The 24,015-nt window shown below is 45.8% G+C and overlaps 1 protein-coding gene across 10 annotated transcripts in view; it reads left to right on the top strand.

The window, feature by feature from the left end:
* NUP210L (nucleoporin 210 like) overlaps positions 1-24,015 on the top strand; it is an 83,206-nt gene that overhangs the window by 45,093 nt on the left and 14,098 nt on the right. For 7 of the 10 annotated variants that reach the window (XM_044266418.1, XM_044266413.1, XM_044266412.1 and 4 more), the window contains 15 exons: positions 4,719-4,911; positions 8,645-8,733; positions 8,928-9,032; positions 9,271-9,372; positions 10,278-10,406; positions 10,920-11,047; positions 11,812-11,944; positions 13,176-13,238; positions 13,582-13,761; positions 14,112-14,405; positions 16,419-16,577; positions 17,916-18,007; positions 19,503-19,677; positions 21,014-21,189; positions 21,778-21,995. In XM_044266418.1, coding sequence (XP_044122353.1) covers positions 4,719-4,911; positions 8,645-8,733; positions 8,928-9,032; positions 9,271-9,372; positions 10,278-10,406; positions 10,920-11,047; positions 11,812-11,944; positions 13,176-13,238; positions 13,582-13,761; positions 14,112-14,405; positions 16,419-16,577; positions 17,916-18,007; positions 19,503-19,677; positions 21,014-21,189; positions 21,778-21,995 — 2,236 coding nt within the window. The remainder of the gene's footprint in view (positions 1-4,718; positions 4,912-8,644; positions 8,734-8,927; positions 9,033-9,270; positions 9,373-10,277; positions 10,407-10,919; positions 11,048-11,811; positions 11,945-13,175; positions 13,239-13,581; positions 13,762-14,111; positions 14,406-16,418; positions 16,578-17,915; positions 18,008-19,502; positions 19,678-21,013; positions 21,190-21,777; positions 21,996-24,015) is intronic. The other 3 variants (XM_044266420.1, XM_044266416.1, XM_044266417.1) reach the window with 1 other exon arrangement.

Genomic DNA, 24,015 nt, shown 5'->3' with positions numbered 1-24,015 from the left:
TCTATGAATATCTCAAATTTCCTTCTGAGTTGATTTCTTTTTTTTTTCTTAAAGATATTATTTATTTGACAGAGATCAGAAGTAGGCAGAGCAGCAGGCAGAGAGAGATAGGGAAGCAGGCTCCCCGCTGAGCAGAGAGCCCAATGTGGGGCTCAATCCCAGGACCCTGAGATCATGACCTGAGCCGAAGGCAGAGGCTTAACCCATTGAGCCACCCAGGTGCCCCCTTCTGTGTTGATTTCTAATTCCATTGTGATTAGAAAACATACTTTATGGGGCACCTGGGTGGCTCAGTGGGTTAAGCCGCTGCCTTCGGCTCAGGTCATGATCTCAGAGTCCTGGGATCGAGTCCCGCATCGGGCTCTCTGCTCAGCAGGGAGCCTGCTTCCTCCTCTCTCTCTGCCCGCCTCTTCCTACTTGTGATCTCTGTCTGTCAAGTAAATAAATAAAATCTTTTAAAATAAATAAATAAATATTTCTAGTGTAACATTTTACTTCTCTTGTCGTTTCTTTTGCTATTTTACTTTGAGTTATTTTATTAGTTATTACTCTAGGGAATACAATTAACATCTTAACGTTTGACAGTCCAGTTCGGAATAATACTGACTTAATTTCAGTAGTGTACAAAACCTTTGTTCCTATTAAATTCCATTTCCTCCCCTTTCTTTGTCCCGTTAGTGTCATAATCTTTATTCATGCATGCTCCTCCACCAGATTTACAATTAGTGCTTTATCCATTTGTTTTTAAAATCAGACAGGAAAAAAAAAGAATTACAAACAAAAGTCAAAAGTCCATGTATGCTGTCTCGCATATTTACGTATGTAGTTATCTTTACCAGGCTCTTTATTCATTCCTTCCTGGGGATTCAGGTTACTGTCTAATGACCTTTCATTTCAGCCTGAAGGAGCCCCTTTTCTTTCTCGTAGGGCAGGTTTACTAGCAACAAATCCTCTCTGGTTTTGTTATATCAGGATTATCTTAATTTCCCCTATATTTTTAAAAAGATTTTATTAATTTATTTGAGAGAGAGCAAGAGAACACAGAGGCAGGAGAAGCCGGCTCCCCACTGAGCAGAGAGCTCCATGTGGGGCTCGATCCCAGGAGGCTGGGATCATGATCTGAGCTGAAGGCAGACACTTCACTGACTGACCGCCCCCCCAGGTTCCTGCTCCTTCATTTTGGAAGGATTATTGTGCTCAATATAGGACTCTTCACTGGCAGTCCTTTTCTTTCATCACATCTTCCATGGTTTCTGATAAAAAAGTAGGCATCAATCTTATGTCCTTCCCTTTCCGCTTTTATGACTCTCTTACTCTTTGACTTTGATTATGACATGTTTAGAGGCACGTCTCTTTGCATTTATCCTGCCCGGAGTTCTTTGTGTTTCTTGGAGGTTAAATGTTGTTCCTCCGTTTAGGGAGTTTCTGGCCCTTACGTTTTCAACTACCCTTTCTTCCTCTTTTGTTTTCCTTTCTTTCCTTTGTAGGGGCCCTCATTTTGCATATATTGATATACTCAGTGGTGTCCTGTGGGTCTCTGATGCTATTCATTTTTCTTTATCCTTTTTTCTTGCTCTTCGTCGGACTGGATAATCTCAGCTGACCTATTTTAAAGTTCTCTTATTCTTTCTTCTGCCTATTCAGATCTGCTATTTAGTTCCTCTAGTGAATTTTTCATTGCAATTATACTCTACTAATTTCAAATTTTACTTTGGTTCTTTATTGATATCCTCTATATGCTAAGACATTATTTTCATACTTCACTTAATTTAAACATAAATTTCATTAGTTCTCTGAACAAAATAGTTGATTCAAAAAGTCTATGTTTATGGGGCATCTGGGTGGTTCATCTGCCTTTGGCTCAGGTCATGATCCCAGGGGCCAGGGACTGAGTCCGTGTTGGGCTCCCTGATCGGGGGAAGCCTGCTTCTCCCTCTCCCACTCCCCCTGCTTGTGTTCCCTCGCTCTGTCTCTCTCTGTCAAATAAATAAATAAAATCTTAAAAAAAAAAAAAGTATTTGTCTACTAAGTCCCGTGTCTGAACATCTGCAGGGACAGTGTCCTTTTTTTTTTTTTTTTTTTTTAAGGTTTTATTTACTGAGAGAGAGAAAGAACAGAGGGAGAGGGAAAAGCAGCCACCCTGCTGAGTAGGAAGGCTGATGCAGGGCTCAATCCCAGGATCCTGAGATCACAACCTGAGCCAAAGGCAGAGGCTTAACTGACTGAGCCACCCAGGTGCCCGAACCCCAGGACAGTTTCCATTAACTGTTTTTTTTCCTATGTATGGGCTATCATTTCTTTTTCTTTTTCTTTTTTTTTTAAAGATTTTATTTATTTATTTAACAGAGAGAAATCACAAGTAGATGGAGAGGCAGGCAGAGAGAGAGAGAGAGGGAAGCAGGCTCCCTGCTGAGCAGAGAGCCCCATGCGGGACTTGATCCCACGACCCTGAGATCATGACCTGAGCCGAAGGCAGCGGCTTAACCCACTGAGCCACCCAGGCACCCCTCTTTTTCTTTTTTTAAAGATTTTTATTTATTTATTTGAGAGAGAGAGAGCACAAGTGGGGGTGGGGGAGGGAAAAGGAGGCTCCCCACTGAGCAATGAGCCCAAGATAGAGGTTAATCCCAGGACCCTGGGATCATGACCCGAACAGAAGGCGGATGCTTAACTGACTGAGCCACCCAGGTGCCCCTACTTTCTTGTTTCTTTGCATTTCTAATGATGTTTGGTCGAGAACTTGACCTGTTTTTTTTTCAGATTTTATTTATTTGATAGAGCATGCATGTGCACAAGCAGGTAGAGCAGCGGACAGAGGGAGAGGGAGGAGCGGTCTCTCCGTGGAGCAGGGATCCTGATACGGGGCTCAGTACCAGGACCCTGGGATCATGACCTGAGCTGAAGGCATATGCTTAATGGACTGAGCCACCCTGGCGCCCCAAAACATGACAGTTTAAATAGCATAATTGTCACGGCCAGCGCGACAAATCGACGAGGAAAATGTGAGGGCTCAGAGGATGGTGAAAGAAATGAAGAGACAAAGAGGTGGGGGCAGGAGGGACACCGAAGATGATGTCCAACAAGGCCGATTTTATTCCACGTCTTCCAGTCATTTATAAGGCAGACCAGAATAGGAGGAGGAATACATCAGTACCTAGTCAGATGACCGCAAGTTTCTATAACAAGTTTACATGAACTACCAGCAAACCTCGTGATGCCAGGTAGTCTTGGTTAAAGCCATTAGCAAGACAGTCAACCAGGGAGTGGGTCATGGGCGGTACAGAACAACAAGGACCAACTAAGAATTCATGACCCTGACCACGCTGCTCCCTTCTGTAGGGGAGTGTGTGCAAGTCAGTTGGCGAGCGCGTGACACAGAGCACAGACCCTTTCTCAGTGTTGCTCGACTTTCCCGTCCTTAACCTTGTCAAGGGGTCCGGACTTTGAAGGAGACGCAAGTCAGGCCTGGTTTGATCCTCGACTCCAACCATGCCATAGCCTCCAACACATAATCTAGCAATTCTGAAATCATATTGTTCCCTCACTAGGTTTTGCGGCTGTTACTGGTTTTTGTTGTGGTAGTGGTAGCTGTTCAGTGACCTTTCTAGGTCTGTAATGTCTGTATTTCTTTGTCCCTTGTGGTCACTCACGTCTCTGCATGCTTAGCTTTGGGATCAGCTAAATTGTTGGATATCAGTTTCTTCAATTCCAGGTATTTTGGGGGGAGTATATTAAATTTATATATAAATTCAGGGGGCGCCTGGGTGGCTCAGTGGGTTAAAGCCTCTGCCTTCGGCTCAGGTCATGATCTCAGGGTCCTGGGATCGAGCCTGGTATCGGGCTCTCTGCTCGGCAGGGAACCTGCTTCCTCCTCTCTCTCTGCCTGCCTCTCTGCCTGCTTGTGATCTCTGTCTGTCAAATAAATAAATAAAATCTTAAAAAAAAAAAAAGATTAAAAAAAATTATATATAAATTCAGAACAACTGAAATATTTTTTTAAAAGATTTTATTTATTTATTTGACAGACAGAGATCACAAGCAGGCAGAGAAGCAGGCAGAGAGAGGAGGAAGCAGGCCCCCTGCTGAGAGAGAGCCTGATGTGGGGCTCGATCCCAGGACCCTGGGATCATGACCTGAGCTGAAGGCAGAGGCTTAATCCACTGAGCCACCCAGGAGCCCCTAAAAAAATAAATCTTTAAAAAAAAAAAAAGAAAGAAAGAAAATTGTTAAAGAGAAAAGAATGGGATAAACATGAGCCCTTGCTTCAGGGGGGTATCAACGCCACCTAAACTATTGTTTTTTTCTTTTTCTTTTTAAAAATTTTTAATAGATTTTAGTTATTTAGGGGCACCTGGGTGGCTCAGTGGGTTAAAGCCTCTGCCTTCAGCTTGGGTCATGATCCCAGGGTCCTGGGATCGAGCCCACATTGGCTCCCCGCTCAGCAGAGAGCCTGCTTCCTCCTCTCTCTCTGCCTGCCTCTCTGCCTACTTGTGATCTCTGTCAAATGAATAAATAAAATTTTTTAAAAAGAGAGTTATTTATTGACACAGAGAGAGAAAACACGAATAAGCAGTGGGAGAGGGAGAAACAGACTCCCTACTGAGCAGAGAGCACGATGTGGGGATTGATCCCAGGACCCTGAAATCATGACCTGAGCCGAAGGCAGACCCTTAACGACTAAGCCACCAGGCGTCCCCCTCTCTATTTTTTTAATGCAGATTCCTGTATCAAGCCTGAGGGACACCATTCTGGAACTGGCAGTGTTTGATCAACACAGGAGAAAGTTTGATAATTTCAGTTCGCTAATGCTGGAATGGAAATCCTCAAATGAAACACTAGCTCATTTCGAAAATTATAATTCAGTGGAGATGGTAGCAAAGGATGACGGCAGTGGGCAGACTCGCCTACATGGTATTTTGGTGACTTATAAATCCTTTTACATGTCTGCTTAGTGTTTCTGCACTGTTTCCCTTGGGTAACAGTTTATTTCAGATTTCATCTTATCTCTCTTTTCATCTTTGATCATTGTATGTTTTAGCAAATGTGTATAAAGATTTCTTGTTGCAAAGTCAGGGTGTAGGATCCAACATTTCTCACAGGAACATAAAATTAATTTTAATCTATTTATTACATATTATTTGCCTAATATTATAAAAATTGCATTCATTTATTAGAAAATATTTATTGAGTGACTGTTACATGTAGGACCCTGTGCTAGGCTCCTGAAGATGGAACAGCATATGAGATGGTCATGGCCTCTGCCCTCATATGTGTGTGTGTGTATAAATATGTATATATACACACCTCTGCCTTTGTATAAGTATTTTTTAAAGATTTTATTTATTTATTTATTTATTTATTCTAGAGGCAGGTAGGGGCAGAGGGAAAGGAAGAGAGAGAATCTCAAGCAAATTCCCTGCTGAGGGTGGAGCCCAGTGGGGGGCTCGATCTTATGACCCTGAGATCAAGACCTGAGCCAAAACCAAGAGCTGATGCTTAACCGACTGAGCCACCCAGGCGCCCCACTCATAGACTTTAGATATTACAATAGTGTTAGGTGTTTTGAAGGACAAAGATGGGCTGCTGTAAGTTAGAGAACGTAACGGAGTTCAGAACAGGGAAGGCCGCCCAAGAAAATAACATTTACACTGAGACCTGAGGGGGCGGCCAAAAGGGGAGACAGAGTGAGAATAAGGTGAGCGACTTTGACAGAGGGACCAGAGGGACCAGCAGGAGTTCTGAGAGAGCAGCAAGCCCTCACGTGGCCTCCGTCCTCCGTCCTCTGCCTGTGTCACATTTGCCAACTCACCAAAGCAGTCACCCGCCCAGACCGACACAAGGTGGACAAGCCCTGCTCAAGGACACGGGTGTAAGCAGGCCAGTGACAGGGAAGTCTGCCGCAGAGCGATCCCCACGGGAAGGAAGAGGTCCAGAAGGTAACTGTTCCGTTTCCGGCATGAAGGTTTGGATGGATGGTGTGACCATTCATGGGATGAGAAACGCTTAGAGGAGCAGTAAGATTCAGCCTTCTCCACCCGCACAGGGACGCAGCCACAGGCCAAGTCTGGAAGCTCCGCTGGGGAGCGCGGCAGCACGGCGCTCCTGCGTATGCGCTCCTGCAGCCCTGCCCGCAGCAGGTCGCCGCACTGGCACCGCGTGTGATACCTGCTAGCAGGGAGGGGCGCCCGGCTGGCTCAGTCCGGGGAGCATGCGACTCCTGACCTCAGGGTGTGGGTTCGAGTCTCACATTACCTGCAGAGATTACTTTAAAATCTTTAAAAAGAGGAGCGAGGAAAGAGAGGCTCTTTACTTGCTGGGACACTCAACCTCCAGATACCATCCGTGCGTCTCCTCTTTCTGATTTCATCCCTTCCTCTAACGCCGTCGCTGTGTCCTCCTGTCGGCCCCTGTTACCACAGTAGCCTCCTGGCTGACCCCCCTGCGCCGGTGCTGCCGTCTAATCTGCCCTGCACACTGCTGTCTAGAGTACCTTCCTGCAGTACAGATCCAAGCCTCTTCCTTGAGCGAGGCACCCGGGGCGCCTGGCCGGCACAGTCAGTTCGGCATCTGACTCTGGGTTTCAGCTCAGGTCTTGATCTCAGGGTCCTGAGACTGAGCCCCGCATCAGGCCAGTGGGGTGTCTGCTCTCTCTCTCCCTCTGCCCCGGCCCCACTCTCTCTCTGTGTCTCTCTCAATTTAAACCAATCCATCCATCAATCAATCTTTTCAAAAATTGTTCTCGCTACTGTGGCCTGAAGTCTACCACATGCCAAACGCCGCACCGGATGCTTCCCATGTGTTTTCTCGTGTGACCCTCGTAACAGCCCTGGTACAGTGTTACTCCTGGGGTGTCAGTGTGTCCCCCCATCATTTGTTGAGTTCTGACTATATTCAAGGTGCAGTTTTAAGCTTTGAGATTACAGCAGGAAAATAGGGGAAGCAGCAAGCTCTCTGACACCGAAGCCTAAGCTGTCAGCCACTCACTGTCCTGTCACCGTCCTGCTGGGGGGGACTCCCCGTGTCTTTCAGGATAAAATTCCTGGGGTCCAGCGTACCATACCAACCCCGGCCTACCTCTCTGGCTCCACGTGCTGTTACTACCCATGTATACTCTATATTTTTCTCACACGCAACAACTTTATTTATTTATTAAAAGGGTTTTTTTAAGGTTTTATTGTTTTGAGTCATCTGTACACTCAACGTGGGGCTTGAACTGATGACCACAAGATCAAGATTGCACCCTCCTCTGGCTGAGCCAGCAAGGGCCCCCTACTCACAACTTGATATCCTTAGCCATGACAAGGCTTCTTGTACCTCTTCCCTTTCACAAGTTTATGTTTTCTTTTCTTGCACCGTCACGGGGCTGAAATTTTCCTCTTGCCCTCTGGAAGTTATCTGTTCCTCTATATTACCTATCTAAGGAAAGTATTCCTTTTCCGTGCTCTGCACAGAGCAGCACTCACACACGGAATGGTAGTGGTTGGTTTCCCTCTCCATCATCATACTAACCCTGCGGGCTTCTTGGAAAGCAAGGATTGTGTTTTCTTCTTCATCTCTGCCTCCTCATCATGTGGCGCAGTCCCTGCAGTAGCCCCGCAGAAAATCTGTGTTTATGGACGGACGGAGCATCCCGTGGAACCCCCAGACTCAGGCACAATCATACTACTATCTGGAAGATAAAACAAAAATTGACTTAAGTGGCAGATTTATGGTAAAGTTTTAAAAAAAGAAAGAAAAAAAAGAATAAATAGGTAAAACAGAGTCAGATTACAGAAAGTTTCAAATACTAGTTGAAGGAGTTTGAATTTCTGTAATGAGGAATAGTTATTTAAAGTGGCCCAGCTGAGGGGCGCCTGCCCGGGTGGCCGAGCTGGTTAAGTGTCTTCCGGCATCCAGCTTCCTGCTCAGGGGGAAGCCTGCTGCTCCCTCCCTCCCTCCCTCTCTCTCTCTCTCTCTCTTTTTTTTTTTTTTTAAAGATTTTACTATTTATTTATGTGACAGAGAGAAAGAACACAAGAAGGGGGAGCGCAGGCAGAGGGTGAAGGAGAAGCAGGATCTCTTCTAAGCAGGGAGCCTCATGTGGAACTTGATCCCAGGACCCTGGGATCAAGACCTGAGCCGAAGGCAGACACTTAATGGACTGAGCCACCCAGGCGCCCCCTCACTCCAATTTTTAAACTAAAAAATTTCTCCATACACGGTTGTCAGTCTGTGTTTGGACCCACAGACCATTAGAGCTGGAAAGAATTTTAGACTTTGCCTAGCCCAAACCCTCATTTAAAAAAGAAACTGATGGGGCGCCTGGGGGGCTCAGTGGGTTAAGCCGCTGCCTTCGGCTCTGGTCATGATCTCAGGGCCCTGGGATCGAGCCCCGCATCGGGCTCTCTGCTCAGCGGGGAGCCTGCTTCCCTCCGCCCCCACCTCTGCCTGCCTCTCTGCCTACTTGTAATTTCTCTGTCAAATAAATCTTTTTAAAAAAAATAGCAATCAACACAAAAACTCAGTTTTCTGTTTCTTGTGTTTCCCCAGAAAGTATTTGTTATCTTCCTGCAGTAGAACATCATTTGGAAAAAAATAGGGCAGAATTTGGTTTTCTGGAGACACTTTTGTAGTCTACATGTTACCGTTTCTCACATGTCTCCAGGTCATCAGGTCCTTAAAGTACATCAGTTAAAAGGGACTGTACTCATCGGAGTCAATTTTGTGGGCTACTCAGAGAAGAAAAGTCCAGAGGTAAGAAAGAGGAATCACTGAAATGTAAGACTCTTCATTTCTAACTTTAAAAAGAGAACAAAAATCACTACATCACTAGCAACTGATGTAAATCTGATTCTGTTATCTGTGGTGCATGAAAGAACTCTGGAATCTTCTCTCAGCTGAGGAGTTAAAAGTTTATACTCACCTTTGTGGTGATTGTGCATTTCTAGAAACTTTCCAACTTGCCCAGATCTGCAGCTGTGGAGCTGCTCCTGGTAGACGATGTGACCGTACTGCCTGAGAATGCCACCGTCTATAACCACCCTGATGTGAAGGTGAAAGCTGGAGGGGTTGAGTCAAACGGGATCGCATGGGAGGGGGAGAGTGTGAGGGGACTGAGATGAACAGTAAGGCAATAAAAACAAGCTAACTTATGTGTTGAGAATCCCTGATAAGTTTAGGTAACCTGTGCATAATAATTAGGTGCAGCACCCTTGGTAGTAATACTGTGATAATCTTGGTTTGTCTTTGGCCCAAAGAGGACGGAGTGTTGTCTGTCTCATTTTTCCCTAGGAGATATTTAGCCTTGTGGAAGGATCTGGTTATTTTCTGGTCAACAGCAGTGAGCAGGACATTGTCACCGTCACTTACATGGAAGCAGAAAGTTCTATCCAGGTGAGGTCTAGAGATAGTCCCAGGTTGACAGTCTTGGGTTAAAGTTCATCTTTACAAGAATGATTGGAAAAATTCCACTGTGTGTCTCAGACTTGTTACAAAAGTAACATTTGCCTCATTTTTTAACCTTAGTAGATTCTCCAACCCAAAACAAGGTTTTTTTTTTTTTCTTCAACTAGCTGGGCAATTTTTGTTTCTAATTGAACCAACAGTGTAGAAGACATCTAATTATAAGATTTCCATGAAAAGAGGGTTCATTTCTATACATTTCAAAGCAAGAACTGAGGGGACAATTAGTTGTACTGTTGACTTCCTAACCTGAGTGTAGGCTGTTTCTAGCCAGGGTGTGATGACTCCATGTATTAAGCCGTCTTTGCAGTCAACATGCCAAGGGATTTACTTTTAATTGACGTTTAGTAATAAAAACAATAGCTTATATTAACATATGTATGTATTTCCCTTCCTTCTAAGAGCTCAAAGAAATTTCTCTCTCCTCGGTCATACTGTTAAGGGGGGAGATTGCAGCGCTGGGGACAGAGTTTGGAAGGACCTGTTGTGCCGGGCGGGATCCACAGCCCGAGACAGAAACAGGTTCTTCTCATGCTTCCTCCCCCACTGGTGGCTTCAGCATATCTTCATGAAATCCCTTCCCTGCTTATAATCAAGAAAGCTGGATATGGACGCTGGATTCTGCTTGAATTCAGTCAGCTTAACCCTTGCTCCTTATCCTTAGTGTTTGTTAAGGGTGCAGATTGTGCTGTGCCTGCACCATGCGCTGTGACCTCTCAGTTCCCATCACAAAGGAAGTAAGTTGTTGTGTTTTGTGCTTTGAATGGAAATAGCTGCTATGATTATGTTTGGAGCATGTGCTCTTTCTTACCCAGCTGCCCTCTTCTTTCTTCTAGTTAGTTCCGGTACACCCTGGATTTCTCACCTTGGAGGTCTATGATCTGTGCTTGGCTTTCCTGGGTCCAGCAGTGGCCTACGTCAGGGTGTCAGACATACAGGAGCTGGAGCTCGATCTGATTGATAAGGTGAGAGGCCTCAGAGAAGCGGCCTCATTTGCGCTCTGTATGGTCTGTGTGGTCTGTGCGTGCAGCAGGCCTTCAGTGATGTGAGAGGAAATGCTCCTTAAAGAACCACATTCCAGGGACGCCTGGATGGCTCAGTTGGTTGGGCAGCTGCCTTCGGCTCGGGTCAAGATCCCAGCGTTCTGGGATCGAGTCCCACGTCGGGCTACTTGCTCGGCAGGGAGCCTGCTTCTCCCTCTGCCTCCGTCTGCCAGAGCTCACTCTCTCTCTCTCTCTCTGACAAATAAATAAAATCTTAAAAAAAAAAACAAAACAAAAAACCACATTTCAGCATCACAGGCGCCGCGAGTACTGCAGAGCAGATAACCTGGCGCATGTTGAGTGGGGGACTTGATAAAGGGCTGACCAGGAGCATTCAGCACAAACAAAATAGTCTGTCGCCCTGAAAGAGTTCGTTAGACTGTCCTTGGTGAATGAAACACTTTCACTAAAATTATTTTTCTCTTTTACTACCAGGTTGAAATAGGTAAAACGGTGTTAGTGACTGTGAGGGTTCTGGGCTCTTCCAAACGCCCATTCCGAACTAAATACTTCAGAAACATGGAGCTCAGACTGCAGTTGGCTTCTGCCGTTGTCACCCTGACGTGAGTGCCCCCTCGGCGCTTCCTTCTCCCCGTGCTGGGCGCCAGGAGTCCGCCCTCCCTGCATGACTTCACATCTTCCTCGTTCCTTTTCTGCAGCCTTGCCTTTCAGCCCACACTGCCCGGCTTCAGCCCTCCACACCCTCAGATGTGTTGTTTCGGGACAAACCCTCATGTCTTGTGAATATTTCCATTTTATGAAACTCTCCTTGGATAGTATCGTCTGGGGTGCCTCAGCCTGGAGGACCTTCAAAACTCTTATCTAGACAGAGAGGTGCTGGTGTCCCCCTCTGCAAAAGGGGGACCCAGAACTCCAAGTTGCTTGAGTATTTATGGTTTTGTTTATGTTTATGTTTTTGTTGCCCTTGTTCCTTTGGGGCCTTAGAACAAACACTCAGCCTTCAGGAGCTTCCTGCCATTGCCATGAACTTCGTCTTGACTCTGGAAATTTATTTTCGGGCAGTTCTCTTTAGCTAGAGTTAAAATGAGCAGAAAATGTTATACATCTTAGAAAGAAACATAACTGGCTACTCTTAAAATAAAATATATATTTTTTAAGGATTTTATTTATTCATTTTGTGAGGGGGCTTAGGGGGAGGGAAAGGGACTAGCAGACTCTGTGCAGGGCTCGGCAAGGGGCTCCGTCCCCCGGCCCTAAGACCAGGACCCAAGCCAAAACCAACAGTTGGACACTCAACTGACAGCCACCCACGTGTCCCAAAATCAAATCTTTCTTACCTACAAACACACATGTCTTGTCTTCCCAGGCTAATGGAGGAACAGGATGAATACTCTGAAAATTATATCCTTCGAGCTGTTTCTATTGGGCAAACCACACTTGTGGCTATTGCCAGGGACAAGATGGGGAGGAAATTCACATCAGCTCCTCGCCAAATTGAGGTAAGGAAATTATCTCAACCACAGTTAGTATCATATCTTCTTTAGCTTTATTCATCTTTTTCTGTTTAGTTTGCACAAGTTAAAAATTATTTGACTCAGGGCGCCTGGGTGGCTCAGTGGGTTAAGCCGCTGCCTTCGGCTCAGGTCATGATCTCAGGGTCCTGGGATCGAGTCCCGCGTCGGGCTCTCTGCTCAGCGGGGAGCCTGCTTCCTCCTCTCTCTCTGCCTGCCTCTCTGCCTACTTGCGATCTCTCTGTCAAATAAATAAATAAAATCTTTTAAAAAAAAAAAAAAGTAAAATACTTCTTGTAGAAAATTTGAAAGCAAGAGAAATAATAAAGATGCAAAGTGAAAATCACCTATAATTCCACTACTTAGAGGCAACTGTTCATTATTAATAATCCTTCTCTTCTTCCCCATGCCTATTTAACATAGATGAATCATATTGCTTTTTTCATCTTAATCCTTTATCAAAAGTATTTTTATGTCATTAAAAGCTCATTGTTGGCCAGGTGTTGGCAATTATTGAAGCTGGGTAATAGGTATTTGTAACTGAGAGTTATTATACTGCTTTCTCTACTTTTATATATGTTGGGAAAAAAGTATAAAAGAAAGGTAATTATAAACATAACTTTAATGACCACTTTTAGGGCACCTGGGTGGCTTAGTCGGTTAAGCATCTGACTTTGGCTCAGGTCATGATCTCAGGATCAAGTCCCACGGGGTTCTCTGCTCAGCGGGGAGTCTGCTTCTCCCTCTCCCTCTCCTCTGTCCTCTCCATCCACTCTCTCTCTCACACGTAAATAAATAAAGGGGCGCCTGGGTGGCTCAGTGAGTTAAAGCCGCTGCCTTCAGCTCAGGTCATGATCTCAGGGTCCTGGGATCGAGGCCCGCATCGGGCTCTCTGCTCAGCGGGGAGCCTGCTTCCCCCCCCTCTCTCTGCCTGCTCATAACCTCTGTCTGTCAAATAAATAAAATCCTTTAAAAAAAAAAAGGAAAATAAACAAAATCTTTTTTAAAATGACCACTTTTATTCCAATAAGTGGACATAAAAATTTTTAAGCATTCTCATTTATTTTTTGCTATTATAAATAAAATATATATCTATAAAAAAAGTTAAATACATGTCTGTGTATAGGGTTTTTTTTCCCCTTAGAATAAGCTGCATGATCATTTATTATGAAATTGATTCTGGTCTGTCCCTGTTGTCTTTTTGGTCTTTTCCTTCAAGGTGTTTCCTCCCTTCAGACTTGTTCCAGAGAAAATGACACTGATCCCAGCTAACATGATGCAGGTGATCTCAAAGTCGGGAAATCCAATGTCCCCTTTCTTCTCACCCTGCTCTGCCCCGCCCTCCACATGTGCCCTTCTTCCTACTGGCCTCCTCTCGTCTACTCCCGCCAAGTACAGCAGGACCCGATAAGTACAGCACGTCCCCTAATGAACAGGGTATCACCCACCTCTGGGAACACCCAGATCATATGTGGCACTGGTGTTTCTTCTCCATGAGTTGCTGTGGGATGTGTCCTCTGGGAAGTGGCGGGGAGTAAGAGGTCAAATTGCTTGGACAAATGTTGGGAGAAGAGATGGGATTTCTCCCCGTGTTCCAGGCCTCTGCTTGCACGTGTCAATTCTAGGTCATGTCTGAAGGTGGCCCCCAGCCGCAATCTATCATTCACTTCTCTGTCAGTAACCAGACGGTGGCTGTTGTGAATAGGCTGGGGCAAGTCACGGGGAAGGTAGTTGGCACAGCTGTGGTCCATGGCACCATCCAGACAGTAAATGAAGATACTGGCAAAGTCATTGTGTTTTCCCAGGTATTGGTTCTTTGCTCTGCTTCCACTTTTCTATCTGGGAGCCAAACTGGGACATGTGGGGGCGATGAGGGAGGGTGTCAGTAGCTCAGAAAAACCCTTGGAGTCCCTTACGTGGCGTTCTCTTAACCAAGCATGGGAAGTATGTAGTCTTCAGTGAAAACCCCCCAGAGTATTGGCATTGGTGTGAGACCTAGTCCCTCTCTTAGGAACTGTTTAGGGAACAAAAACAAGCACATCTACTGGCATATATTTTGCTGAGTGCCCCAGACAACAGCAGCTAGTCAGCGTCAGTGTCCTCTGCCTCGCATGGACTCCCTCTTAGCCTGCGCTTGCTTCTACCCGTGGGGCAGGATGAAGTGCACGTTGAAGTGGTCCAGCTCAGGGCCGTGAGGGTCCTTGCAGCCGCCACTCGACTCGTCACAGCGACTGAGGTCGGTAAGGGGGCTCTGTTCTCGGCGCGCTCTGGCAGTGCCAGCTGGGCAGGACATACAGCCCATACATCTTCTTTTCAGATGCCCGTGTATGTCATGGGAGTGACCAGTACCCAGACCCCTTTCTCCTTCAGCAACGCCAACCCTGGACTCACATTCCATTGGTCCATGAGCAAAAGGGATGTATTGGATCTAGTACCCAGGCATTCAGAGGTATGAATGTATCTCTTTGTTACATCATCTCAGGGACATTGATAGTAAATTCGCCTTATTTCATCAAGTTTGAGACTGATTTCGCTTTCTAAACTACACAGTATTACTGTTTATCTCCTTTCCCCCTTGTTCTCTGAACTCTAGAAACCTATAAATCATATGAAGAGTTCAACTGGAGTACTCAGATAATTCTGTGTAATTTTTAATATACTTTGCTAGAACGAGTTCTCAAAAAAATGTTCCCTTTAATATTGTATTTGTGAGCATTTGACTGTGTTCCACGAGCAGCGACATGTCACGAACACAAGGTGCACATGTTTGACGGCTTCGCGTCGCCGTGCTCCACAGATCCTGCAGGTTTTTACAAACGGGAGCTTTGTAGCAACCACAAGTCTATTGGTGCCATTTTTTTAAGGATTTTTATTTACTTATTTGACAGACAGATCACAAGTAGGCAGAGAGGCAGGCGGAGAGAGGAGGAAGCAGGCTCCCTGCTGAGAGCCCAATGCTGGGCTCGATCCCAGGACCCTGAGATCATGGCCCGAGCCAGAAGCAGAGGCTTTAACCCACTGAGCCACCCAGGCGCCCCGGTGCCATTTTTTTCTGACAGCATTTGCTCACTCTGTACCTCTGTCACATTTTGGTAATTTTCACAATATTTCAGACTTTTCCATTATTACTTTATTTGTTATGGGGATCTGTGATCTGTCAGTGAGTATGATTCACTGAAAGCTCAGGTGATGGTTAGCATTTTTTAGCAATGAAGTGATTTTTTTAAAGATTTATTTATTTAACAGAGAGAGAGACAGCGAGAGGGAACACAAGCACAGGGAGTAGGAGAGGGAGAAGCAGGCTTCCCATGGAGCAGGGAGCCCGATGCGGGGCTCCATCCCAGGATGCTGGGATCACGACCTGAGCCAAAGGCAGACGCTTAACAACTGAGCCACCCAGGCACCCTGGCAATAAAATATTTTTTTAAAGATTTTAAGTATTTATTTGACAGAGACAGAGAGATCACAAGTAGGCAAAGAGGCAGGCAGAGAGAGAGGAGGAAGCAGGCTCCCTGCTCAGCAGAGAGCCAGACGCGAGGCTCGCTCCCAGACCCTGGGATCATGACCCGAGCCAAAGGCACTGAACCACCGAGCCACCCAGGTGCCCCAATAAAATATATTTTGTAAGGTTTTATTTATTTATTTGACAGACAGATCACAAGTAGGCAGACAGGCAGGCAGAGAGAGAAGGGGAAGCAGGCTCCCCCTGGAGCAGAGAGCCCTATATGGGGCTTGATCCCAGTACCCTGAGATCGTGACCCGAGCTGAAGGCAGAGGCTTAACTCACTAAGCCACCCAGGTGCCCCAATAAAATATTTTTAATTAAGATATGTACAGTGTTTTAGGGATGCCTGGGTGGCTCAGTGGGTTAAAGCCTCTGCCTTCAGCTCAGGTCATGATCCCTGGGTCCTGGGATCAAGACCCGCATTGGGCTCCCTGCTCGGTGGGGAGCCTGCATCCCCCTCTCTGTCTGCCTGCCTCCCTGCCTACTTGTGATCCCTCTCTCTGTCAAATAAATTTAAAAAACTTTAAAAAAAAAAGACTTAAAAAAAATAACATGAGACTCTCACAGAGGCTTGCCAGAATTAGTTGAGTGCTATACCTGGAGTTTACTTTAGGGGTGACTGTGTTGCTGGGAATATGAAAAGAAGTAACCATGAAAATAATCCCTGGTACTGTAGTTCTTTTCTACAGATCTATCTAGCATATATTTTCTTTTTTTTTTAAGATTTTATTTATTTATCTGACAGACAGAGATCACAGGCAGGCAGAGAGGCAGGCAGAGGGAGAGGAGGAAGCAGGCTCCCTGCTGAGCAGAGAGTCTGACATGGGGCTCGATCCCAGGACCCTGGGATCATGACCTGAGTGGAAGGCAGCGGCTTAACCCACTGAGCCACCCAGGTGCCCCGAGCACAGTGATTATTAATGAATATTTCTTAATCCATTCCTGACTGTTTTCCAGGTTTTCCTACAGCTCCCGGTAGAAAATAACTTTGCCATGGTTGTCCACACAAAAGCAGCTGGTCGGACCAGTATCAAAGTCACTGTCCGCTGTATGAACAGTTCCTCTGGGCAGCTTGAGGGGAATTTATTAGAATTGTCTGATGAAGTTCAGATTCTGGTAAGGTCCCAAACCTAAATTTTGTTTATACATATCAAGGAGAAGAAAGTTATATTCTCTTATCATCCATGTGGAGCTTGGTCTGGATAGAGGTAGAGAAAGTGCTAGAGGGAGCCCTAGAACAGGCTCATAGTTTCTAGAGCTTTGTCATTCTTCCTAATTGCATCTATATAAGTAGTGATCTTAGAAACTGTAAGAATATGCACTCCCTCACCTCCCCACACAATAAACACAGGATGCCAAAGCAGAATAACTAAAGAGGGACTCATTTCCGAGCTGCTCTGCCTAACACAAATATTGTGATACCATCCACTTAGGGGATCTAACCCTAACTTGCAGGAGTGTGAAGAGCAAGGATGGTTGGTTTCCACAGGTTTCTCAGGCTGAAAGCCAACTGGCCCTATTGTTTTTAGTGTTCAGAAGAAAAAGGATCATCTTTGGAGGGAGAATAAGTTTCTCTGCCTCTGAGTTTAGGACTGATTTTTTTTTTCTTTTTCTATTCTTCTCCTTTATTTTGCTTTGTCTCTCTGATTCAGTGAGGGGTAGAGGAAAGTGCATTTTACTAGGAAGTAGAAAACCTGAATAATGTTCCTTCCTAATTTATTATTGTAGGTTTTTGTTCTCAAATCTCTTTTCAGGTAAGCAGAGCTAAAGTTAGAAATTTCAAAATTATGGGGCGCCTGGGTGGCTTAGTGGGTTGGGCTTCTGCCTTGGGCTCGGGTCGTGGTCCCAGGGTCCTGGGATCGAGCCCCGCATCGGGCTCTCTGTTCAGCGGGGAGCCCACTTCCCCCTTTCTCTCTGCCTGCCTCTCTGCCTACTTGTGACCTCTGTCTGTCAAATAAATAAATAAAATCTTTAAAAAAGAAAAAAAATTTCAAAATTATTTTATTTTTTAAAAGATTTTATTTATTTGACAGAGATCACAAGTAGGCAGAGAGGCAGGCAGAGAGAGAGAGAGGAGGAAACAGGCTTCCCGCTGAGCAGAGAGTCTGACATGGGGACTCGATCCCAGGACCCTGCGATCATGACCTGAGCCGAAGGCAGAGGCTTAACCCACTGAGCCACCCTGGCACCCCTCAAAATTATTTTATACCTAATATCTAAGTGATACAGAGGATGTGGTAGTCAGTGTGGCTTCATCAGGAGTGGGGCTAATATTAGATTTGTGTTCTAGAACACCGAGGCATGTTTTAAGTGGCGGGCTCACTTGATGAAGAGTGTTGTGGGCCCTCAGGCCAAGCTAAAATGATGTAGATATTGATTTGTAGTTGATATGTGAGCAAAGGTTATAGTTTTGTCTTTTCCAGAAATGAGGAAGACATTATTTTCTCACTTTAGGTGTTTGAGAAACTCCAACTGTTCTTTCCGGAGTGCCAGCCTGAGCAAATTCTGATGCCCATGAATTCCCAGCTCAGACTCCACACCAACAGGTGAGGAATTAGGGAAGGGCAGGCCAGGTTCCAACCTTACCATTAGGAACATAAGAAAGAACTCTTGCCTTCTAGGTGATTTTTCTAATCCATAAATAAGATTTTTTTAATCTTAATTTTAATCTAAATTTTTTAATCTGAAGTGAAATTCATGTTACATAAAAATCTTTTTTTAAGACTTTACAGAGGTGGGGCACCTGTAAATAAATAAGTAAAATCTTAAAAAAAAAAAAGATTTTAGAATGAGAGAGCACAAGCAAGGGGAGGGGCAGCAGGCAGAGGGAAAAGCAGGCTCCCCACTGACCAAGGAGCCCGATGTGGGACTCGATCCCAGGACCCAGGAATCATGACCTGAGCCGAATGCTTCACCAACTGAGCCACCCAGGCACCCCCAAATTAACCATTTTATTTATTTTTTAAAAAGATTTTATTTATTTATTTGACAGAGAGATAGAGCACAATTAAGCAGAGAGGCAGGCAGAGGGAGAGAGAGAAACAGGCTGTCCTCTGAGCAGGGAGGCCAACATGGGGCTTGATCCCAGGACCCCAAGACCATGACCTGAGCCAGAGGCAGACGGCTAACAACTGAGCCACCCAGGTGCCCCAAATTAACCATTTTAAAATGGACAATTTTGTGGCGTTTAGTGCATCACAGTATTGCGCAACCCTCACCTCTGTCCAGTTCCAGGACATTTTCATCACCACCAAAGAAGACCCATCAGCAGTCACGCTAACCTATTCAGTTGAGAGACAGAGAGGGAGCAAGAGCAAGCCTGAGTACGGGGAGGGGCAGTGGGAGAGGGAGAAGCAGACTCCCTGCTAAGTATGGAGCCTGACATGGGGCTCGATCCCGGAACCCTGAGATCATGACCTGAGCCACCCAGGCGCCCCTATTTCATTTCTTTTAATGACTAAACCATATTCTGCGGTATGGGTATAACATACTTAGTTTACCCTTTCATCTGTTGTTGGACAGTTGGGTTGTTTTTACCTTTGGCTTTTGTGAATATTACACTACTATGAGTAATCACACAGAACTATTTATTTAAATACCTGTTTCAATCCTTTTAGCTGAATTTTAAATTTATTTTTATTATTTTTTAAAGATTTTATTTATTTGAGAGAGAGAGCAGGAGTGAGGGTGGAAGGGCAGAGGGGGGCGGGGCAGGCTCCCCGCCGAGCAGAGAGCCCGATGCAGGGCTCGATCCCAGGACCCTGGATCATGACCTGAATGGAAGGCAGATGCTTAACTGACTGAGCCACCCAGGAGCCTCTAGCTGAATGATTTTTAATGATAAATATGTAGTAGGATGTGATTTTTAGAGAGATAGGCATAATCCAAACGCAGACTTTTACTTGAGGAACAAATAAGCACATAACATGGAGAATGGCAAGTGGTTTCCTCGGAGTTCAGTTTCTAGCAGTAACCCTGCCGATCTCCTTCCTTTCTGGTCACAGCCCCCAAGAGATGCCACCTGTTCCATTTGTTCCCTAGGGAAGGGGCCGCCTTTGTGACTTCCCGTGTTCTCAAGTGTTTCCCTAATTCGTCTGTCATCGAGGAGGATGGTGAAGGGCTCCTGAAAGCTGGTTCCATTGCAGGTACTGCTGTGTTGGAAGTCACGTCTGTAGAACCTTTTGGAGTCAACCAGACCACCATAACTGGAGTTCAGGTGAGTTCAGGGTCTTGCTCAAGAAAAAATAAAAGGAAGGGGCGCCTGGGTGGCTCAGTGGGTTAAGCCTCTGCCTTCGGCTCAGGTCATGATCTCAGGGTCCTGGGATCGAGCCCCGCATCGGGCTCTCTGCTCAGCAGGGAGCCTGCTTTCTCCTCTCTCTCTCTCTGCCTGCCTCTCTGCCTGCTTGTGATCTCTGTCTGTCAAATAAATAAATAAAATCTTTAAAAGAAAAAGAAAAAATAAAAGGAATACCATGGCCTGAAGAGGCAGATTTCCTGAGTTAAGAACTAGGAACTTCCCTGGAAGTCAGAACAAACTGTAAGATAGAGACAGTCTTGACATGGATATAAGCCATCAAATTAAAAGTGACCTTTAGAGCCCTTGTTATAAGAGGGATCAGCCTCAAATTGGTGCACTTCTGAGCAGTGTTGGCAAAAGGGTGTGGGGCAAGGTAGAACTATTGCTACCAAAATTAGGCTTTGTTACTAGAATTTAAAAATTCAGTCTAACATAGAGTGCCTGGGTGGCACATTGAGTTAAGCATCCAACTCTTGGTTTTGGCTCAGGTCATGATCTCAGTGTTGTAAGATCAAGCCCTGTGTCAGGCTCCATGCTGGGGACGGGGTCTGCTTGAGATTCTCACTCTCCATGCATTGCCTGGGGGGCTCAGTCAGTTAAGCCGCTGCCGTTGGCTCAGGTCATGATCCCAGGGTCCTGGGATTGAGCCCCACATCGGGCTCCCTGCTCAGCGGGGAGCCTGCTTCTCCCTCTCATTCTCTCTCTGTGCTCTCTCTCTCTCTCTCTCTCTCTCTCTCAAATAAATAAATAAATAAATAAATTTTTAAAAAAGGTTTTATTTATTTCTTTGACAGTGAGAGAGGGAACACAAGCAGGGTGAGAGGCAGAGGGGGAAGCAGGCTCCTGCCAAGCAGGGAGCCCAATGTGGGGCTTGATCCCAGGATTCTGGGATCATGGCCCGAGCCAAAGGCAGATGCTTAATGACGGAGCCACTCAGGTGCCCCAATAAATAAAATCTTAAAAAGATATATATATTCTGTCTCTTCTTCTGCCCCTCCCCCTGCTCGTCCGTGTGCACTCTCTCTCTCAAGTAAATAAATAAAATCTTAAAAAGAAAGTTCCAACTTCTCTCCACATTCTCTCAGCTTTAATAATTAAGGGGCCATTTCCTGTACTATTGTGTTTCTTATTCAACTCTGACTTGAGTCATCCCTTATGAGGAGCTGTTTCCTATGAGAGAAGAGCCCCGTTTTTACCGTGGCCTGTGAACTTCAGAATCTGCCGCAGTTCCTCTCCAGTGGCCCTGCTCCCACAGGTGGCACCAGTGGCATACCTGCGGATAAGCAGCCAAGCCAAGCTGTACGCCGCCCGTGGGAGGGCTCTGCCGGCCTTTCCTGTGGGCATGGCTCTCACCTTCGCTGTCCACTTCTACAACAGCATTGGAGAGAAATTCCACACACACAGCACCCAGCTTCATCTGGCTCTGAACAGGTGCGGAGTCAAAGGAATGATACCATGTTGGGGGAGAAACTGTACAGATAGGCTAGGGTTGTCCAGTAAATTCTCATGTTCTCAACTCAGAACCTGATATTTATTTCTTTCATTAGGACGGGAAACACCAGATGGGGCTGGTTGTTTAATGAAGAAGTATTTCAGGGTGTTTTCAATCTGTCAAGCCCTAGTTCACAGGAAGCCTCCCTCGGGAGCTGGTAGGAGTATTATCAAAAAGCCGGACTGCGCGCCTGGTGGCTCAGCCGGTTAGTCATCCAGCTCTCCATCTCAGCTCGGGTCTTGATCTCAGGGCTGTGAGTTCAAGTCATGCTGGGCATGGAACCTACCTTAAAAAAAAAAAAAGCTTTACTGGAAAACAAATTTTTAATTTAAAATAAAAGGGCTTACTGGGTACTCTGTATATAATAGACCTGACCCTTGGCCACTCATTGCTTGCCCTCCACCGTAGAATTCCTTCTGAACCTTTGAGCTGTTGAATAGCAGATGCTGTGATGAGCTCTGCCCCCAGAACTGTGTCCTAACAGTGACCTTTCAGAGACGACCTGCTACTTTCTTATCTCCTTTCAGAGATGACCTGCTACTTATTGGGCCAGGGAATAGGAACTATACTTATGTGGCCCAGGCAGTGAACACAGGAGTGACGCTTGTGGGAATCTGGGACCGGAGACACCCAGGTGTGGCAGATTACATCCCGGTTGCTGTGGAGCATGCCATCACGCCAGACACCCAGCTCACCTTTGTTGGAGACGTCATCTGCTTCAGGACACACCTCCTCAACCACAATGGTCTGGATACCTTCCCTTTCTTTTTTTCTTTTAAAGATTTTATTTATTTATTTGACAGAGAGAGATCACAAGCAGGCAGAGAGGCAGGCAGAGAGAGAGTGAGAAGCAGACTCCCCGCTGAGCAGAGAGCCCGATGCGGGGCTGGATCCCAGGACCTGAGACTGTGACCCGAGCCAAAGGCAGCGGCTTAACCCACTGAGCCACCCAGGCGCCCCTACCTTCCCTTTCTTAACTTCACAGCTGACAGGATGAGAAAACAACTCATGCCTTAGATAATTCTTTCAAAATGATTTAAAATCTGAGGGCCTAGGATCACCTGCATGGCTCAGTCAGTAGAGTGTGCAACTCTTGATCTTGGAGCTTTGGTTTAAGCCCCATGTTGGGTGCAGAGATTATTTAAAAAATAAAATAAAATAGGGACGCCTGGGTGGCTCAGTTGGTTGGGCGGCTGCCTTCGGCTCCGGTCATGATCCCAGCGTCCTGGGATCAAGTCCCACATCGGGCTCCTTGCTCAGCGGGGAGTCTGCTTCTCCCTCTGCCTCTGCCTGCCACTCTGTCTGCCTGTGCTCACTCTCTCTGACAAATAAATAAGTAAAATCTTAAAAATAAAATAAAATATTTTTTTAAAAAAGATCTGTTTATTTGAGAGAGAGAGAGAGAGAGAGAGAGAGAGTGAGAGAGAGGGGTGGGGGAGGGGCAGCTGGAGAGGGAGAGAATCAAATTGCAGATTCCCCACAAGCCTGGAGCCTAAGGGTGGAGCTTGATCCCACAGCTCTTGAGATTATGACCTGAGCCAAATCAAGAATTGAATGTTTGATCAACTGAACATTCAGGTGCCCCCAAAAATAAAATCTTTAAAAAAAAATATTGAGTGTCTCTCTAGGAATATTGGTCATGCACCTCCTGGCCGCACAGCTCACTGTATTATTACGCAGGTGGTGTGGGTACCTTGTCTTCTCCCCCATTCCCAGCTTCTGAAGGAGGGGAGTTGGTAAGTTGAAGAATGTGAAGGATGAGCTGAAGTGAAGGAAAATGCAGTAAGGCTTTAGTTTTAGGAACCAGTTGTGAGTACACTGTTTTGTGAGAGACATTTGAAGGCCTAACTCTTAAATACGTCATCAGCATAGTAAGGTTTGGCCTTGTACTGGGCTAGACTCTACTCTCGGTCAACAAAGCATTTCTGCCCTAAAAAGTGCTATTGAGCGCAAGGACATCTTTGGTTAATAAATGAGTATCGGTTCTCTGGGTTTACCGAGAGCATATTCCAAAGCTAAGTGCCCTGCCTGGGTGTGTGCGTCCCGACCCTCCATCCGAGCAGGACTAGGGCACGTTGTATGGCCCTGTGACCTCTTCTGGGAACTGCGGATCCATGTGGGTACAGTGATGTGATGTGAGGCCAGAGTCTGTATATTCAGGGCTTGACTGAGAGGGAGTCCACTCAGCTCAGGTCAGATCCCCCAATCCTATAAGGACTGATTTGCAAGCAACCACCACGAACATGGAACCCAGGGCCACTGAGCTAGCCCTGCTTTAGGGCTGACGGAGTTACAATCTTATGATTGTTACTCTCTTGTCAGTGAAAGACTCTTTTGCTAGATTTTGTTAGGACTGTCCTATCTTTCATTCCGGAATACTCTGACTTTCTAAATCTATACCACTTTGAATGGGAAGCAATAGGACCAATACCAGGATCAGTAATCGAACGCCAACTCCAGGTAGCATTTTTCTGCCACTTTGAGACTGAAGCCAAAGCAAACAAACCTTCTTCCTTGCCAGCTGTCACCTTTTTTGCAGTCCTCTGCTGATACCTATCAGTAGCTGAAAGAGAGTTATTCCTGTGTGTAAAAGAATTTTTCCTATTTCCTAAGCACAGTTAGATCCTCCAACTAAGTAGCTCCTTCTGTGATTCTGAGGTAATCCTTGTTTTATATTTTGTGGGTATGATGGGGGAATTGTGGGTATTTCAGGGGAACCTGAAAATAAAGTCATCTTCAAAGCTGTATGTTCCTCCTGGGAAAAG

Source organism: Neovison vison, chromosome 10 (assembly GCF_020171115.1).
Source record: "Neovison vison isolate M4711 chromosome 10, ASM_NN_V1, whole genome shotgun sequence".
Classification (NCBI taxonomy): Eukaryota; Metazoa; Chordata; class Mammalia; order Carnivora; family Mustelidae; genus Neogale; species Neogale vison.
This window is presented reverse-complemented; position numbering and strand designations above follow the sequence as displayed.